This window comes from Cervus elaphus, chromosome 7 (genome assembly GCF_910594005.1).
Source record: "Cervus elaphus chromosome 7, mCerEla1.1, whole genome shotgun sequence".
Taxonomy (NCBI): Eukaryota; Metazoa; Chordata; class Mammalia; order Artiodactyla; family Cervidae; genus Cervus; species Cervus elaphus.
In genome coordinates, this window is record NC_057821.1 from 18095431 (window position 1) to 18115526 (window position 20096).

Genomic DNA, 20096 nt, shown 5'->3' on the forward strand with positions numbered 1-20096 from the left:
CACAGCAGCTGTACTATTTTACATTCCTACCAACAGTGTATAAGGGTCCCAATTTCTCCACATCCTTCCTAACACTTATTTTCTGATTTTTGGATAGCTGCCATCCTAATGGGTGTGAGGTTTCTCTATTTTAGTTTTGATTTACATTTCCTTAATGACTAAAGACGTTCAGCATTTTTTCATGGCCATATTGGCCATTTGTATATCTTCTTTAGAGACATGTCTATTCAAGCCTTTTGTGCATTTTGATGAGATTATCTGTTTCTATATGTCTACCCTTCTCAGTGGGCTTCTTAGGTGGCTCAATGGTAAAGAACAGGCCTGCCAAGCAGGAGATGCGGGTTAAAGCTCTGTGTTGGGAAGATCCCCTGGAGGAGGAAATGGCAACCCACTCCAGTATTCTTGCCCGGAAAATCCCATGGACAGGGGAGCCTGGCGGGCTACAGTCCATAGCATCACAAAGAGTCAGTTGGACACACAACTCAGTGACTAAAGCACCATCACTATCCTTCTCAGTTACAAACTATTTTGACTTCTCTAGCTCTGCAATAAGTTTTGAAATTAAGACGTCTGAGTCTCCCAATTTGGTGCTTCTTTTTCAAAACTGTTTTGGCTTTTGGGGGCTTCTTGCAATTCCATATGAATCTGAGGATCAGCTTTCTGTAAAACAAAACAAAGTGTTGGAAATTTGTTTGTTTGCCACTCAGCCTGGGGGACCTTATTTCCCTGACCAGAGATCAAACCTGTGCCCCCTGCAGTAGAAGAGGTGCACTCCTGACCACTGGACTGCCAGGGAATTCCCACTGTTGGAATTTCAATAGGGATTGCATTCAACATTCAGATTGTTTTTGGGTAATATTTCATCTTAATGAACTTGAGTCTTTCAATTCATGAATACAGGATGCCTTTCCCTTTAGGTCATCTTTAATTCCAGGAATGGTTTTTAGTTTTCAGAATACGCCTTTCATATCCCTTGGTTAAACTGATTCCTAGATACTTTATTCTTCTGAATGCTATTACAAATGTAATTACGTTCTTAATTTCCTTTGGGGATCATTCATTGCTGGTGTATAAAAACACAACTGATTTTTGTATGTTGATCTTGTATTCTATAATTTTGCTGAATTTATTTATTAGCAGTAGTAGTTTTTGTTTTGTTTTTTTTTTTGGTGTTTTTTTGGGGGGATCTTCCATGAAATGGGAGGATCATCATTTGTGCAGATAGTTTTGCTTCTTTTCTAATTTGGACATCTTTATTTCTATTTCTTATTTAATTGCTGTGTATGGGACTTCTAGTACACAATGTTAAACAACAGTGGTGAAAGTGGACATCCTTCTCATGTTCCTGATGACAGAGGAAAAGCTCTATATCTTTTCACCAGAGTATTAATATAAGCTATGGATTTTTTGTAAAAATCATTTTCGTGAAACACATCGCCAGTCCAGGTTGGATGCATGAGACAAGTGCTCAGGGCTGGTGCACTGGGATGACCCAGAGGGATGGGATGGGGAGGGAGGTGGGAGGGGGGTTCAGGATGGGGAACACATGTAAATCCATGGCTGATTCATGTCAATGTATGGCAAAAACCACTACAATACTGTAAAGTAATTAGCCTCCAACTAATAAAAATAATTGGGAAAAAAAAATCATTTCCATGTTGAAAAAGTTTCCTTCTAGTCCTAGTTTGCTGTTGCAAAACAACACTGTTGAAAGGGTGTTGGATTTATCATGAGAGGGTGGTGAATTCTGTCAAATGCCTTTTCTGTGTCAATTAAGATGATCAACTGGGTCACCTCCTTTTTCTATTAATATGGTATATACTATGCTGTTATATTTTTTTAAGTTGAACGACTTCTCACTAAGGAGGTGGCAACATGGTAACTGCACTTCTAACTCAAATGCAGTGGAAGAAGGACTCAGTACATATTGCTCTGGTATCTCTGATTCCAGATCAAGGAGTCATAAGCAGGGCGTCCGACAAGCCCTAGTAATATTCAGATTTCTAAAATATTGCCTTTCCTGATACACCTGCAAGTTAGAGCACTATGCTTCCACTATTAAGAGGAACTAGTTATTGCTTGGCAAAGAAAAAGACAAGCAAGTGATAAAAGTTTTAAGTTGTGCATGATCTGTACTTATTGAAATATTCTTATCATCAGCTAAGAAATGTAACCATCATACACAGAGGTATATATTATTCAGCCACAATAGAGGAGAAAATCTTGCTCTCTGTAACATGATGGACCTTGAAGGCATTATGTACATGAAATACATCAGACACTGAAAGACAAATACAGTATGATCTTACATATGGAATAAAAAAATCCAAACTCATAGAAACAGAACCAGTTTGATGGCTGCCAGATGAAGGAGATGGGGGTGGGGAAAATGGGTGAAGGTGGTCAGAGGTACAAACTTCCATTAAAAAGATATGTTCTGGAGAGGTAATATATACAACATAGTGACTACAGTTAACAATCCTGTATTATGTGTTTGAAAGAGAGATCTTAAAAAAGAGATCACAGAGGGAAAAAAAATGTGTAACAACGAGAGGTGATGATGGTAACTAAATCTACTGTGGTAACATTTCAAAATATATACATATATCAAACAAGCAAAAAAGTATAATCACTAGGCTAACCAAGGCTTCCCACATACAAAGATTACAATAAAACATCACAGAGATATGGAAACAACGTAAAAAACTTCAAGTTTATCAGAAAAGTTGTTATTCTAATAGATAGTGAATGATAATGAACCTTTTGAGAACCAGAGAATTCTATCCCCCACATCTATCTTCCATCCAACCCACTAAGAACACCTGTCCGGTGGAAATAAAATGTAAGCCACGTAAGCCATTTAAAATTTTCTAGCCAGCCAAACTTGAAAAGTGAAAAGAAATAGGTTAAATTAATTATATTGTTATTTAACTTGACACATAAAAAGATCAGTGTTAGCAATATAAAAATGAGTGAGGTATTTTAAATTCTTTCTGTACTAAATTTTTGAAATGTGGTAAGGACGGAGAGGCATTGGGGAAGGTTGTTCAGTGATGCAGGTGCTCATGGCACAGAGGTGTCCACTTTGTCAAAATCCATCTGCCTGCACTCACAAGTCGTGTCCTTTTCTTATGTGTATCTGTACCCTTAACATTATACTTCAAGGTAAAATTTATCACAAAAGTAAGGCAAAACTTTTAACAGCTCCAGCTGCACACTTCTCAAGGAATCTAACTACTTCGTAACTAACTACACTCAACATTTTTCAAAATACCTTTTGACTGACTTTGGGATTTTCCAAAAGCACTGAACTCTCTGACAACTGTCTTGTCTCCCTGCCTGACCAGCGGTGCACCGTTTTCAGGTCTAGGTTCCTACCACAGGGACTCTGGCCACAGGCCTAAAAAGTCAGTGAGTCTCTTGCCGCCTGACTTCATCATTTTCTTATTTCTCTAAGCTACAGAAGATCCTTCTGGTCTTAGAAACATACACATGCTAACAAACCTTTCCTTGACTAAATATTCTACTACCCTCTCAACATGCAAGCCATACTTCAAAATATCGTCTATTTCCATAGACATGTCCACAATGACAACTTGTTCAGACACTCCAGCCCTCCAATGTGGTCAACATTAACTTAAAACCTTGGATTCTGTTGCCAGCAGAGCATCCCTGAGACATGAATAACTTGTCTGCCCAGCTGCGACTGTGGTCCTACACCACAGGGTAAGCGGCCAAAATGCAGTGGAATAGAGCTCTCACCTGAACTCAGAAACACTGTAAGATGTAAAAAAGCAATCAAATTTTGCTTTGGTCAGTAAGAAGTGCTGCTCTCCAGAAGCTCTCTTGCACTGCAGAGACTATCTATTCCTGGATCATCAAACATATATCGAGTAATCAATAAGTCTAGATTTAGTGTGTCTGGGGTGAAGCCATAATTCTACATTTTAACCAAGCTCTCAGGTGACTGCTGATGCTGCTGGTCTGAGGACTCAGCTTTGAGAAATAGAAACCCAGGACCCTGCCGTGGAAGAGGTGCCATGGCTTCCTTTGCTGTGTTTGATCCATTTGAGAGCACAGTCACTACTAGTAAATCCAGAGGAGCTCATTTGAACATCTAACCCAGAAAAGCACCACCACAGAAAGAAACTGCCCTGCTCCCAATGAACAATTCCCTTAGTGGCAACATTTTAGACTAAAGAAAACTTAGTACGGAATGAAGTTTAAAGAAGTAAAAGAACTCAGGGGGTGCTCAAAATGAGAAAAGCCATTTTGAGATTAGCACCCACAGATATGTTCACTTGGAATTCAGGATTTAGACAAGGGAGAGCCCTTCTAGAATGAATCAAGACCTAATCTCTCATTTACCACCAAATGGTCTGAAGAAACATAAACAAATTAAGCTTTGGAGATTTGTCAGGTAAAAAGTCTTAAACACAACAGAGAAAAACCCTCAGTCTGACTCACCTTATAAGGGCAAGCAAATTGTCAAGAAGTTTCAGGATCTGCTCTGTGCAGGGGTTACGGAATACTGGGTTCCCAGTGGGCGTATAAGCCACCACGAATCCCCCAGCTTTGGCCTCTTCTAGGTCAGTGGGCCAGCAAGTTCGTTTCATAACACCCAGGATGCTATAAACACAAAAGCTCATCTATAGAAAAACAGAACACGAGAAGTAAACATAAAAGGGGAAGAAAAGACCACAGTGCTGTTAGATCTTTGCAAGATTATGGTGAAAGTGATACAAAAGTCGGAGAGAAGGAAAAGACGCCCCCCACCCCCACTGCCATTCTTGTTTCTTTCTTTAAAGTCAAGTCCAAATGGGACCTATTCAATGCCATCTTCAAGACCAGTGGTAGGTTCCAGAAGCATCCCTTTCATGAGGATGTCCTAGAGGCTGTGGTGACCCTCCTGCAGGACCCAATCAAAGGTGGCTTGGACATGCTTCAGATGAGACTGAGCACGTTCAGGGTGGAATGGTAGTAGACTGGACATGCTTCAAAACTGTCTTTACCCTAACAACATTTCATATTGGTTTTCAGTTGGTCTTGCATCCTCCAGATTAGGCCTTCATAGGTTTGCCTTAATCCTCACTCAGTACTTTCGACCAACTGACAACTTGCCAGGTTAACTAATAAGACTTTTTGCCATAATGGAGCCAGGAACAATGCTCATTTGAATAGCAAAGAATTGGAAAAATCTCACGTTTGCCAAGTCAGGCCACCATTTAGGACTTCAAGCTGTGTTGTGTTTTTGTGCTCAGTCATGTCTAATTCTTTGCAGCCCCATGGACTATAGCCTGCGAGGCTTCTCTGTCCACAAAACTTTTCAGGCAACAATACTGGAATGGGTTTCCATTTCCTTCTCCAAGAGATCTTCCCAACCCAAGAACCGAACTTGTGTCTCCTGCATTGGTAGGTGGATTCTGTACCACTGTACCACCTAGGAAACCCAGGACTTCACATGCCAGAGAGCAAAGGCAGGGAGAACCCACCCGCTGACCCAGTTCTGACCTGCTTCTTCATTACACCTTTAGTCCTCTGAGCTACTTAAGATATCCTTAAAATCAAAATAACGGCTTCATAAAAAGACCGCCAGCTCTGCTGTGAGAACTAACTCAAGAATTCAAGACCAAAGAAAAGAAAGGAGACGCTCAGGGAAGTGGAGGCTCCCAGATTTTTCATTCGTATACAAAAAAATCTCCACAAACCTGGATGAGAGACAATACCCTACTTCTATCCAAGGCCAACACACCTTCCCATTCCCAGGAGAAGCTTACTTACTCGTGCTCGGTTTAAGCCACAGGGATCCTCCAGGCCCGGGTCACAGTTTTTCCGATCAGCACCCACATAGGCAATAAAAGCATCAACATCTGAGAGCACTCTGCGGTTGGCAGGGGAAAGACAAGTTACACCATGATTTTAACCAAGGACAGTTACTTCCTCAAGAGATAATAAGCTGTATTACTTGAACCCCAAAGAGCAGTTGTTACAGTGAGAGGAGTCTAATCATATTGTCAGCTGTCATACGAGGATTTATTAAACTTCTCTTCCCCCTTCTAAATGTTACTGGTGACACTTTAAGAAGCAAAGAGGATGCAAACTTGAAAATGCCATGTGGGCACAGAGGCGTATCTGTGCAGCTCCTACTTGCATGGCCCCCACCAGCTGTTCCCACTTCTTTACAGGTGCTGGGGCTGAAGCCTGACGCCACAGCAGACCTCACTCTGTGGCCTCCTGCCCTACCCTATCCATCTTCATTCATTTCTTCTCTGTTCCTCTGCCTCTGCAGAGCAAGGTGGTATTGTCAGCACTTCACTCCAAGAATGCCTTTAGACACCTTCAGGCATCACTGAGAGCAATGAGAATACACAAACCACTGACACACTGAAGCGTACTGCTGCCGACGCCTCCATAGCCTTATGCCCCAACCCCAGGCACAGCTCTTGGAAGAGCTTGGGTGCTCAAATGCACTGAAGGTCAAGAGCAAAGGCTCTCCTCTACCTGTGCATGTTTTCAGAAAGCCAGATGCTGGCTACGGGGGCCATCAGCTCCTCAAGGAACACCTTCTGACGCTCGTAGTTCTTGAACTGGTTGCTGATGAGAACCAGGGCTTCCATGAGGGCACACTTCTCCATCTGCGTCAGGAGCAGCTCGTTGGAGAGCAGCTGCTTCACGTGGTTGTATAGCATGTCAAAGCTGGGCTGTATATCAGAAAGAAAAACCCAGAGGTGGTGAAGGTCTGGTTTTCAGGGAGCGTGGGTCACTCAAAGAAGGTAAAATGAGGACGAAGACATTCCCAGCGTAGTCAGGCCAGTAAGACTGTCACTTGATAACTTAATTACAACACTCTTTGGCCTGAACAGGCAAGGCAATTTAGGCTTGAGTATTTGGGGAACTGTGCTGTCCTCGTCTGTAACTATGAAAACCATCTGTTTTTAAATTTTTTCCACATTAACTTTTATAGTATCTTTATGGACAAAGAAAAGGAAAAATATACCCATTTGAACGCAGAGTTCCAAAGAATAGCAAGGAGAGATAAGAAAGCCTTCCTCAGTGATCAATGCAAAGAAATAGAGGAAAACAACAGAATGGGAAAGACTAGAGATCTCAAGAAAATTAGAGATACCAAGGGAACATTTCATGCAAAGATGGGCTCAATAAAGGACAGAAATGGTATGGACCTAACAGAAGCAGATGTTAAGAAGAGGTGGAAAGAATACACAGAAGAACTATACAAAAAAGATCTTCATGACCCAGATAATCAAGATGGTGTGATCACTCACTTAGAGACAGACATCCTGGAATGTGAAGGCAAGTGGGCCTTAGGAAGCATCACTACGAACAAAGCTAGTGGATGTGATGGAATTCTAGTTGAGCTATTTCAAGTCCTAAAAGATGATGCTGTGCAAGTGCTGCATTCAATATGTCAGCAAATTTGGAAAACTCAGCAGTGGCCACAGGACTGGAAAAGGTCAGTGTTCATTCCAATCCCAAAGAAAGGCAATGCCAAAGAATGTTCAAACTATCGCACAACTGCACTCATCTCACACGCTAGTAAAAGTAATGCTCAAAATTCTCCAAGCCAGGCTTCAGCAATACGTGAACTATGAACTTCCAGATGTTCAAGCAGAGGACACAGAGATCAAATTGCCAACATCCGCTGGATCATCGAAAAAGCAAGAGAGTTCCAGAAAAACATCTATTTCTGCTTTATTGACTATGTCAAAGCCTTTGACTGTGTGGATCACAATAAACTGTGAAAAATTCTGAAAAAGATGGGAATACCAAACCACCTGACCTGCCTCTTGAGAAACCTGTATATAGGTCAGAAAGCAAGTTAGAACTGGACATGAACAACAGACTGGTTCCAAATAGGAAAAGTAGTACGTCAAGGCTGTATATTGTCACCCTGCTTATTTAACTTATATGCAGAGTACATCATGAGAAATGCTGGGCTGGATGAAGCACAAGCTGGAATCAAGATTGCCGGGAGAAATATCAATAACCTCAGATATGCAGATGACACCATCCTTATGGTAGAAAGTGAAGAACTAAAGAGGCTCTTGATGAAAGTGAAATAGGAGAGTGAATAAGTTGGCTTAAAGCTCAACATTCAGAAAACTAAGATCATAGCATCCGAACTAATGCCATGGCATTCCCCATCACTTCATGGCAAATGGATAGGGAAACAGTGAGACACTTTATTTTTTTGGGCTCCAAAATCACTGCAGATGGTAACTGCAGCCATGAAATTAAAAGATGCTTACTCCTTGGAAGGAAAGTTATGACCAACCTAGAGAGCATATTAAAAAGCAGAGACATTACTTTGCCAACAAAGGTCCATCTAGTCAAGGCAATGGATTTTCCAGTAGTCATGTATGGATCTAAGAGTTGGACTATAAAGAAAGCTGAGCACTGAAGAATTGATTCTTTTGAACTGTTGTGTTGGCGAAGATTCTTGAGAGTCCCTTGGACTGCAAGGAGATCCAACCAGTCCATCCTAGAGGAAATCAGTCCTGGGTGTTCACTGGAAGGACTGATGTTGAAGCTGAAACTCCAATACTTTGGCCACCCGATGAGAAGAGCTGACTCATCTGAAAAGACCCTGATGCTGGGAAAGATTGAGGGCAGGAGAAGAAGGGGATGACAAAGGATGAGATGGTTGGATAGCATCACTGACTCAATGGACATGAGTTTGAGCAAGCTCTGGGAGTTGGTGATGGACAGGGAGGCCTAGCGTGCTGCGGTTCATGGGGTCGTAAGGAGTCGGACACAACTGAGCGATTGAACTATGGACGAAGATCAGTTTGTTTTATATATATATACATATTAATATACTTTATAAGTACACAGAGCAAATAAAAAAGTCGGGGGAGAGGGAAAGAAAGAGACAGACAGACATAACTACTGTGTATTCAGAGAAGAAATTTTTGGTTAACTGTTATCTGAAGTAGTGCTAAACTTCTCAGAGAAACCCTCCAAAAAAGGTTAGGGTTTGTACCTGGCTTCTCTCAAGACTTGCATATTACTTAGCAGTGGTGGTTAAGAACATCACATAGTACAGTAAAGAGGTGTACCAACAGGGACACCCCCATATGGAAGAGAACTATTCATTTTGAGGTAACATGTTTGCATATTTAACTCCATTAAGGAGGAGAGGGGGCCTCCTAGGTGGTGCAGTGGTAAAGAATCTGCCTGCCATGCAGTAGATGTGGGTTCAATTCCTGGGTCGGGAAGATGCCCTGGAGAAGGAAATGGCAACCCACTCCAGTATTCTTGCCTGGGAAATCCAACGGATAGAGGAGCCTGGCAGGTTATAGTCCACACGGTCGCAAAGCACTGGATACAACTCAGTGACTAAACATCACCACCACCACGAGCATGAGGAAGAAGACACCAGCTCCAGAACACACATACTAATACTTTCTCTAGCAGAGCTAAAGTTCCTAGCTTTCCTCTTATGTGAGGTATAATTAGGGTTGGATTTACAGGGAGATAACACGCAAACTGGGCGTGTCTCAGTGGCTCCTTGACCAGAGTCAGGGCTTACTTACCAGCACGAGCTGGGGGTAGTCACGACACATCTTGATGATGGAGGAACATGCGTGTCTCCTCACATTCCTCACCGCCCGGGTCCTGGGAGCCTGGGAAGAGATATTCAGTCAACTTAGAGCCACTTTGAATATAATTTACAGATGCTGCAGAGAATCGTGTAAGTATCTCCTTCAGAGGCAAACACAACTTTCATAGCTACAGGAGCATAATGAAATGACATTTATACCTACCATGAATGAACCCACACGTTTACTGCCTGCCCTAGAGTGTCTTCAGTGCCCAACACCACATTATATGACTCTCTGTCTTCTGCCTTTATTAACCCTTTTTGTTTACAGAAAAAAGCTAGACTAAGTGTCGGGTATTTACATTTTTGTTCTTAAGAAGTTATAATTTGGGGGATGAATGGTCTTACCTTACTTTCTTCAACAATTTCAAAAGTGACAGATGAAAACAGCTAAGGGAAAGAAAAAAGGCCATTCATCAGTATCAAATGCATAAAGTATTTTAAAATAATTGTAAAATTTTCAACAAAATCCCCAAAGTGTGAGTAATAAGGTAGCAAAAGGGTTTTCAACTGGCTTTACAAAGTTTCAGGTGTTCCCCTCCTCAGATAACTGGAAGAGGCTCGATAGCCGTAATTTTACCATCAAACATTTTACAAATAACAAGTTCACAGAACCCCTGAACAATCTAGGCCATCACCCAAACACTCAGCCAGGGTAACATCGCTGCACTTTTTATTAAAAGTTGAGTGGTCTACTCTCCCTGATTCCATTTCACAACTTCCCACTTAATCCAGTGTGGTGGAACTACTGCCCTAGTCACTGTAATGGAGTAATATGCTAACAAAGGTCTGATCGAGGAACTCAATGGACATTTTCCAATTCTTAGAGAATTTCCGTAGCAACAAATGAGTCTGTTTTGAAGTCTAAAGTTCTCTTGGACTTGGTAACACATTTTCTCTCTGGTCATCCCTTTCTTCTTCTTCTTTGAGTGCTTCTCCCTCAATGATGGTGATCACCAGGATTCTCTGCTTAAGCCCATGTCCAACTCCACATACATCTTTGCCAAGGCCTTCGTCTCCGCTGTGGAGGAGGGCACGGCAACCCACTCCAACATTCTTGCCTAGAGAATCCCCATGGACAGAGGAGCCTGGTGGGCTGCAGTCCATGGGGTCGCAAAGAGTCAGACACAACTGAGTGACTAAGCACACACACGCTGTCTACACTGTTGGCATTTCTATCACGGCTATGCCTTAATTTAATCTCATCAATTTTCTGAATCTAGACTTAATCTCAAATAGCCGATTCGGTGTGACACATCTCCACCTAGAAACTGTATGTATACTTCAAACCTAGTCCTTCAAAACAGAGCTCATCCCTTCTTTTCCTGACTCCTACCCTCCTCCTGGTCCAGTACTCTCACTCAGGTGGGACTTCAACTCTCACTAATCACCTAACTGGACCCTGGAAACTTTCCTCTTACAAATCTCCTCCCAACCTGCCAGCACACGCTGACACCTCCTCCTTCAGGTACTCTTTTCCATTCCTCAGTGTATACGTCTACTAACTGCGATGCCACGGAGGTACGACACCTGTCTATGTGCGTTTTCTCTCCAAACAGAGAGGTGCTTATGGACAAGGCTTTCCTCCTAGCATGGTTCCTGCTCCACCGTTAAGTACCGGGTAAACATTTGATAACTGAATCAACAACTGTTTATTAGCTTATCTCATATATTTATACAAACAGTTACAAAAAATAATTAGCTTAGAAATGCCAAAATAAAGTTTACAAAGGAGGGGGAGTTTACCTTAGAGAAGACCTGGGGCAGGAACTCTGGTCTGTAGGTGACAAATGGAAACAGTGCTGAGACGTTAGTGAGGACACAGGACAGGATGAGGGGATCCTTGGTGTCAAAGTTCAGAACCATTTGCAATAGCTCTACTCCATCATTAACAGGAATTTCCTGTGATACAGACATTAAAAGGAGGTTGCAAGAACTGAAACTGCTTCTGTTAAATTTCCTTCACACTATAATTATGGCCACCAAATATGGTTTTTATATACTGCTTCTTAACCCTTAAAACAATCTAAGCATTACACCATGTTATTAAAATTTTCATAAATGATGCCACCATTATTAAGGCTGCAGCATCACCTACTACTGGAAACTGAACAAACTCAGAATGCCATCATTTCTAACTGAAGTGATGTAAAAGCAGATGAAGTCAACGTTCCTAACATCTAATTTGTTAATATGCCATTTATGTGAAAAAGCAATAAATCTCACTTATCGTCAAGGGACTCAGATTCTTTAGACAACTAACCTAGAATGCACTAAGATGATTACCCCTCAAACAACTGATCCAATTATTTTAATCTAATTAACATAGTTAATACAGTATATGTTGTTATCCAGATAATTACATAATTACCTTTAACATTATAAGAGATGGGTGATAGGTGACATGAAGTATAGAAAAGCAAGATCTACTTAATCAGATTACTTAGCAGAGATGGACGCACATCAGCCATCATGAATGTTCTGGCCTATCTGCCATAAACTGAATTGGTAATTACCATAAATCCTAATGGTAATTATCTCTCCAGATTTTCTGATTCAAGGTTTCTATCACTGTCCTCCCTATAATTGTTATCTGCTGGTGGTTCACTGTACTATCAGGCTCATCTTATTACGTAAAAACAAATACTAAACCCTGCAGGGCTTAAGAGTCAGAAAGACTTACCTGGGTTCCAACTCTGCTGTTTTTAAACTATTTGACCTTGAATATGTTATTCATCTTCTCTGAATCTCAGTTTCCTCTTCTGTGAGATGCACATTCACATATTTTCCTATTTCCCTACCAACTTTAAAAAGATCAAAACTATTATGCAACCAGCTTGGGAAACAAGCACTTACTTCTTTGTCCAGCGTTCGAAACATCTGATTGATCACACTTTCCAAAAAAAAGGTCATGGCTTCCCACTGCACAAATGATGGTGAGAATATGGAGCAGAGGCTGCTTTCTCCAGGTCCAGCTGTAAGAGAACAGGATTTTAAGTAAACAGACACACACACACACACACACACTATAGGATCGCAGAAGACACCAGGCCAGGGGGGCCTCAGAAACCACTAGGTCACGTCACAGTTGAAGGAACAGGATAGTCTAACCCTGCTCAGCCAAGGAAGAGAAAACGATAAGAAGCAGAAAGGGGTCCTTATCCTGCCTCCACCTCTAAAAATGAGCTATCTGGATTTACGTCTCTGAGCCTTGTCTGCAAAACCAGTTGGACTATTGAATGAGAATATACACATAATCATCAAAACCAGTGCCTGGCCAATTAGACAATTGAGAAATATTAATTTCCCCTTCCTTCCCCTTTATAATCTGTCCATGGGAATCTAAATAAAGATATCTAAGACCATAAAGAATCCCTCCAACAAGGAACGGATATAAAGATACAAAACGCTGCTTCACATCCAGCTCATGACAACTCCAAGGGCTGTGTGCAGATAATGGTGCCACCCTCCAAATTCACAAGTATCATCGAAGCACATCACTCCAACAGCAAGGCACAGGCCAAAGGAATCACAAAATATTTTTCTTGCTACTATATAGTGCTCACATTTACTAGCTTCATCTTGGTACACAACCTATTCGGGCCTCCATGAATATTCAAGCTACTAACAGATACCAGGGACCTTCAGAATAAATTGTGAATACACAAAACTGAACGTCCCATGAATGTCAAGTAACTAGTGTACTTGCTAACTGATCACAGTGTGGAGCTTTTCCAAAGCAGACTTAAATCCTTCCCTTAAAATCCTCTCACCTGCGCATGCATTCATAAGATGACAGACAGAAGATACAGAGAATTTACCTGGCCTACGCTTTTGGGTAGAGGGGGCTTATTTTGATGTTACATAAAGTGACATTTCCCAAAGACTTGGAGGGGAGCTGAGCAATATGGGAAACCCCTGCACTGCTCCTGCTGAATATAACAAGCCATTCTTTTCCAGTTTAAGAGAAATGCTATGCAAGAACTTGGTTGAAAAGCTTTACAAAGTTAGGTTGAGACATGTAATTTGTTAAGATGGTGCCTGAGGTGAAATAGTAAAATAATCAAGAAACAACTGGTTGACTCTGTTAGAAAAGAAAAATGAAGGCAAAACTGATAGGGTCATGGTTTTACCCTAATTAAAACAGAATTAAAATCTGGCATTGCATCCGTCTTCTCTGGCTGTTTTTTTCAATGAAAAGGCTCATTCTCTAGGATGGAAGTGGGCAGTGAGCAAAGCTATTTCTGAACACTACTATCATAATGTATTGATACGGGGCTCAGAGGTTTATTTCTATGCACAGTTTTGATAAAATACTTCACTATTGTTCAGGGGGGAAAAAACAAAAAAGTCTTACAGTTCATGGAGCCAGGGTCAATAGAAGTTGAGAGCTGATACTTTAGCCACTCCCCAGACATCTGAAAGCTAGTCTTGGGATCCAAACGACATGCTAACCTTATTACCTCTCCTTGTTGGGCCCGAGAGGCTGCCAAGAGAAAGACATGAATCAAGGATCAGCGTAATGTAGATACTTAGGCAATATTTATTCATTTATCCACCCCAAGAGAAAAATATTAAAAAAGATTTTGTTTTGAAGAAAGAATCTAACAAATGTTCACTAAAGCTTTGTTAACAAATCTAGAAATTTTCCAAAACAAATTCTAAGCTGTCACACCAGCTAAACCCTCTAAGTAGCAAACCAAACAGAAACTCCCCTTTCTGTTGGAATTAAAAGATCAAGTTGGTACAGATGTAAAATGGTATGGCTGCTGAAGAAAATGGTCTGGCAATTCCTCAAAACATTAAACATGGAATTACCATATGATCTAGTAATTCCCTTCCTAGGCATATACCCTAGAAAAGTAAAAGTATACATTAATTTAAAAACCTGTACACAAATGTTACAACATGATTCTTAAAGCCAAGAAGTGAAAACAACTCAAGTATCTATCAACCTATCAATGGATGAATAAAATGTGGTATATTCATACAATGAAATATTATTGGCAATAAAAGAAATGATAAATATTACATGATAAAAGTTTGTCATTACATGATAAACATTAAATGATAAAAGTACTGATAAACAACATAGATTAATTGTTAAAATATTACACTAAGAGAAAGACAGCAGTTATCAAGACAATACACTGTTTGATTCCATTTATATCAGATATTCAGAATAGGTTAAATAAAGAAAAGTAAATGAGTGTTTTTCCAGAGGGATAAGAGGGTTGGGAGATGACTGCTAATTGTTACAGGGTTTCGTGAGATCAAAAAACATCTTAACATGGACTGTGGTTGTAAAACTCTGAAAATACACCAAAAAATCTCCACTGCATTGTATACTATAAACAAGTGAACTGTATGATAAATGAATTATCTCAGAAAAGTTGTTATTGAAAAAAGGTGGGGGGAGGGGGTGTGGAACCCAGCTATAGAAAACCTAGAAGAGAATTAGGAATCGTGAGCTTTTCTTCTCTTTTTTAGAAAAAAAGACCTACAAAGTAACATGGTATTTAATTCTAATATATTTAAAAAATCAAAGTGCTTTACATATGGTTACCATCTCTCAACATCAATGTCCAAAGGCAGTGTGCATGTGCGTGTTTTAAGAGAGAATACCAAGCTTGGAATGAGTGCAATCCCAGCGCCCTCTGCAATGTGCAAGTGGAGATTAAACAGACTGCTGTCCACACTTGGGGAGGGGGGACTTCCCAGGTGGCGAAGCGCTAAAGAATCCACCTGCCAAGCAGGAGACGTGGGTTCGATCCCTGGGTCGGGAAGATCCCCTGGAGAAGGAAATGGCAACCCACTCCAGTATTCTTGCCTGGGAAATCCCATGGACAGAGAAGCCAGGCGGGCTACAGTCCACGTGGTTGCCAAAGAGTCAGACATACGACCTGGTGACTAGACAACAATGACAACATCCAGGCTCGGGGCTCTAAAATACAGAACCCCAGCTCATGCACCATGACTCAGCGCTAGGTGCCACGCCGAGACTGCTGGGAGAAATTTCAGGCCAGTTCACTCACAGTTGAAGAAAGCATTGAAGTCCTCATCGCTATCAAAATCAAATCGAGAGTATTCACAGCTAGGGCTGTCAGTTTTAGAAGGAAAGCCCATCTGGAAAGAGAAAGGTAATTGGGGGACGGAATGAAAATGGACCCACCGAAAGAGTCTTCAATTTCAGGAGCTCAGAGACCTTTCATTTAAGAAGAGCTAAGGGTTTACATGAGGTAAGTGTTTTATGATAAATAACTGCTTCTGGTCTACACTAAGTCCACAATTTCCTCCCAGTTGGAACAGTCCTGGGAGTTGCAGAAAGAGAACATTTTTCTCTGATACTGTCTTCCAAGTTCCTCATGGAAAATTAAATTCTGAAATCACGTTTAAGGTCTTTGAGTATAAAGATGTCTCGAAATAAAGTGCTAATACAGCAAACAATAAGTAGAATTGAGTCTATTTGTCTTCTTAAATGTTAAACCCTGGGAATAAGCATGGGACTTTGTATGTTTCATTAAAAAAGTACCAAAGACCATGACGGCAGAGATCTAGAACACAGTGTGCTACCTGAATCCCCCGAGGAAATAAGAGAATCCTTGAATGGGTCCCATTCTCTGATTTTATAAGTCAAGAATAAGTATTTGTCAGTTGCCAAGAACCTTGAGGAGACCTCCGAGTGTTCATAAGCAACTCTCGACTGAGGTAGTGAGCAACCTGCTTTCACTCTCCCTTTCTTCTCATTCACGTTCCTGACTCTCATTTGACCTTCAGAAAGTCAGATATTAACTTCGTTTTGGCATCCCCCTGACTCCACCCTCCATTCTGCTTTTAGCTTCTGAAAAGCAATGATCACATTTTATGGTCATGGTCACTACTCTCATTCTATCACTTTTTCCTAGCACTTGGCTCAACACTTGGCACATAAGTTCTCGCAAGTATGAAAGAGTTGACATAGTAATGAGTAGACATAGTAACGAGTTCTTTCTTTTTAAGGAATAAAAGACTAATATGCCTAAGGAAAGGATCTCAGTGACCAACACAGGGCTGTCAATAGAGCCACCTAAGTCTTAAGATGTGTATTCACCTACATTCCACTTTAGGGTCCCACTGCATACCTTGACCAAGTTAGTCATAGAAGCACGCAGATATTTTGGTATTATTGCTAACAGTAAAGGGTCTCGGGAGAGGATCTCATGTCGAAAGAGGGCTCCCCAAGTCATCTGAGTTGAAGAGCGCAAAAACTAAAGGAAAAAAAGAAAAACACTCGGTTTAAGGGTTTAAGTTTTATATAACCAAGACTATTACTTAGCTCAGCAATTATCCACTATATTTTTCCATGGAAATAGAGCTCTGTAATACTTTGACTGAAACTGCCCACACTGGAGTACATCAGCAATGACTGGTCACTACGGACCATACAGTAAAGACAGACAGATGGTGGGTCCAGTGCAATACCCAGAGAATGAGCTGAACTCTACCACTTTCTCTTTTATGCAAGAAAGCATACAGACAACTCAGGATGATACCACAAGGAAAATCTTGGATTGGATGAAATTAATTTTATAATAACACAATTAATTAGACTTTTTAATTAAAAGTATGTTTATAGCAAATAACCTGAGAAACACCTCACATCTGATTGAGCATTATCAGAATGATATTACCTGAGGAGGTAATTGCTGATCTAGACTGCAAAAGCTAACTTGGGAAGAAGATGCGGCAATTCTCTTAATGAAATCCCACTAGAGTAATTCCCCAGGATCTTAAGAGTCACATTTTATATGTGAGCTGCTAATTATTTCAGGTCATAGCACTTGATTTTAATTTACTAACTAAAATTTTGATTAGTTATCGCCATAAAGTTTACCTGACTTGGATGAGTTGTGAAAGCAAGAAAAGATTCCAGGTATTTTCCAAAGTTTGCTGGTATTTCTACATCAGAATCCACACCCTGTAGGACAAAAAGGTCGCTATATTAATAATGCTGATGAGGAGGTCAGGGTGGAGAGTGGAGTAAGACAACTTATATCCTCAAAACTTTCAGTTTTGAAAGGACTTTATTAAACTTCCTTGTGGCCCAAGGAAGACATCATTTCAAGGGCAAAAACCCAGAAAAGCTGCTTTACCTCAATCATCGTTAAAATCTATTCTGTGATCAAACAGTAAAACAAAAGAGCATTCATGGACTTCCCGGTGGTTCAGTGGCTAAGAATCCACCCGCCAGTGCAGGGGACACAGGTTCGATCCCTGGTCCAGGAAAAGACTCTACAGGCCTCAGGGCAACTAAACCTGTGCACCACAGCTACAGAGCCCACTCGCCTAGAGCCTGTGCTCTGCAACGAGAAACCACCGCAATCGAGAGCAGCCCGGCTCACCACAACCAGAGAACACCCTTGCACAGCAATGAAGACCCAGCACAGCCACAAGTAAATGAAAAAAAATTTTTTTTAAAAAAAGAATATTCATTTCAGAAATCACCTATTTCTTCAGACCTGGTCTAGTCACATTTCTGTGACTCAGCCTATTAAATAATCCCTTGATGGTACACATGTTATGCCTGAAGTTCTATCCCCTCAAGCCATTCAAGCCACCAAAAAAAGGCACTGACATCAAGTACAAAAGTCTGTACCAACATTCGATCTTTTAACGTATAAGAGAGTTATTTTCAGGTCAATCAGACTAAAGATTTTTTTAAAAAATAATTCAGTAATATATCCTTTAATTTGGGAAAAGCATTCTTTATTTGAATCCATGTTTCATGACCTAATAGGACTTTAAAGGGTAAGGCACCAGGCAGACTGAAGTTTTACAAGTACCAAAATGAAGAGAAGCAACACTGATTTTATGGAATAACAGGTGTGAACATTTACTATAGATATTAATAACTGACATTAAATAAATCTATATCATTCAAATTCAATTAAGATAATTTAATCTACAGAATTATAAGAAATAATCTGTAGGACAACGTTCCCTCAGGCTAAAGTCAAGGGCATGTGTTACCCCTTACACAAACACCACTTGCTAAATCCTCTCCTCAGATGGCCCTGAAACCCTCCAGAAAGTGCTCACCAACAATGCACACAGCTGGTTGCCCAGAGCACGCAACACCTGACACAGTCTCTTCAGAAAGACGTAGTGTTTCTCGACTAAGCCTCCTCCGTCAGCGGTCCTGTGAGATGAGAAAACAGCGCCATTAGCAGCACATCAGGAACACCAAAGAGAGTCCCCTAGAATGGACTGTATGTGGTCTGTGCTCCAATATTCAAATTTCAGGTGACTGTTATTGTTGGAAAAAAAAAAAAAAAAAAAATCAACCCCCAAACCGCCACCCAAACACTGAAAGACCGATGAGGAACAGGGTTCCATGCAATCTCATCCTTTAAAAGGCACCCTAATTTGGGGTATTATATGGTACTGGGGTATTTTGGAATAGTAATGTTAACTCTAGGCATGACTCCACAAAACAATGCATATATGTATAAGAAACTGCACAAAAAGACAGTATACCTAGGAAGGACTTGGATCCCTAAGGAAGAATGTAGTAATTCCTTAAACCACTGACAAAATCAAAAGGACTATAATCAAGAGAATGAGGGACTTCCCTGGTGCTACAGTAGATGGGAATCCACCTGCCAATGTGGGGGATAAAGGTTCAATCCCTGGTCTGGGAAGATTCCACACGCTACAAAGCAACAAGAGAAACCACTGCAATGAGAAGCCTGTGCATTGCAACGAAGAGTAGCCCCTGCTTGTCACAGCTAGAGAAAGCCCACACACAGCAATGAAGGTCCAAGTACTGCCAAGAATAAATAAATAATAAATAATTATTAAAGAGAATGAAAAGATAAGTGATAGACTAGGAGAAAATATTTACAAAAGACACATTTGATAAATACTATTATACAATATACACAAGAACTCTTAAAACCCAATAAGAAAAAAAATCTGATTTAAAAAGTGAGTCAACAGACACCTTATCAAATAAGATACCCAGATGGGAAATAAACATATGAAAAGAAGCTCCCCATCAAATTGCTATCAGGGAATTGCAAAATACAAAAACGAGATAGCACTACACACCTATCAGAATGGCCAAAATTTGTAACTCTGAGAACACCAAATGCTGGGGAGGATAAAGAGCAGCAGGAACTCTCATTGCTGGTGGGAATGCAAAATAGTTCAGCCACTTTAGAAGACAGTTTGACAGTTTCTTATAAAACTAAACATACTCTTACTATATGATTCAGTAATCACACTCCTTGGTAACTACCCAAAGGAGCTGAAAACATCTCTATACAAAAATCTACATATAGATATTCACAGAAGCCTTATTCATAATTGCAAAAACTTGGAAGCAACCAAGATGCTCTTTAGTAGGAGAATGGATAAACTTTGGTACATCCACACAATAGAATATTAATCAGTGGTAAAAAGGAATGAGCTGACAAGTCATCAAAGACATGGA

The 20096-nt window shown here is 40.6% G+C and overlaps 1 protein-coding gene across 2 annotated transcripts in view; it reads right to left on the bottom strand.

Annotated features, from left to right (window-relative positions):
* The window catches only part of XPO5 (exportin 5), a 41352-nt gene that overhangs the window by 9611 nt on the left and 11645 nt on the right, over positions 1-20096 (bottom strand). For both annotated transcript variants that reach the window (XM_043907578.1, XM_043907579.1), the window contains 12 exons: positions 18701-18800; positions 17496-17579; positions 16744-16869; positions 15658-15748; positions 13980-14108; positions 12479-12597; positions 11369-11524; positions 9971-10012; positions 9555-9644; positions 6502-6701; positions 5782-5881; positions 4468-4649 (listed from right to left, as the gene is read on the bottom strand). In XM_043907578.1, the coding sequence (XP_043763513.1) occupies positions 4468-4649; positions 5782-5881; positions 6502-6701; positions 9555-9644; positions 9971-10012; positions 11369-11524; positions 12479-12597; positions 13980-14108; positions 15658-15748; positions 16744-16869; positions 17496-17579; positions 18701-18800 (1419 nt within the window). The remainder of the gene's footprint in view (positions 1-4467; positions 4650-5781; positions 5882-6501; positions 6702-9554; positions 9645-9970; positions 10013-11368; positions 11525-12478; positions 12598-13979; positions 14109-15657; positions 15749-16743; positions 16870-17495; positions 17580-18700; positions 18801-20096) is intronic.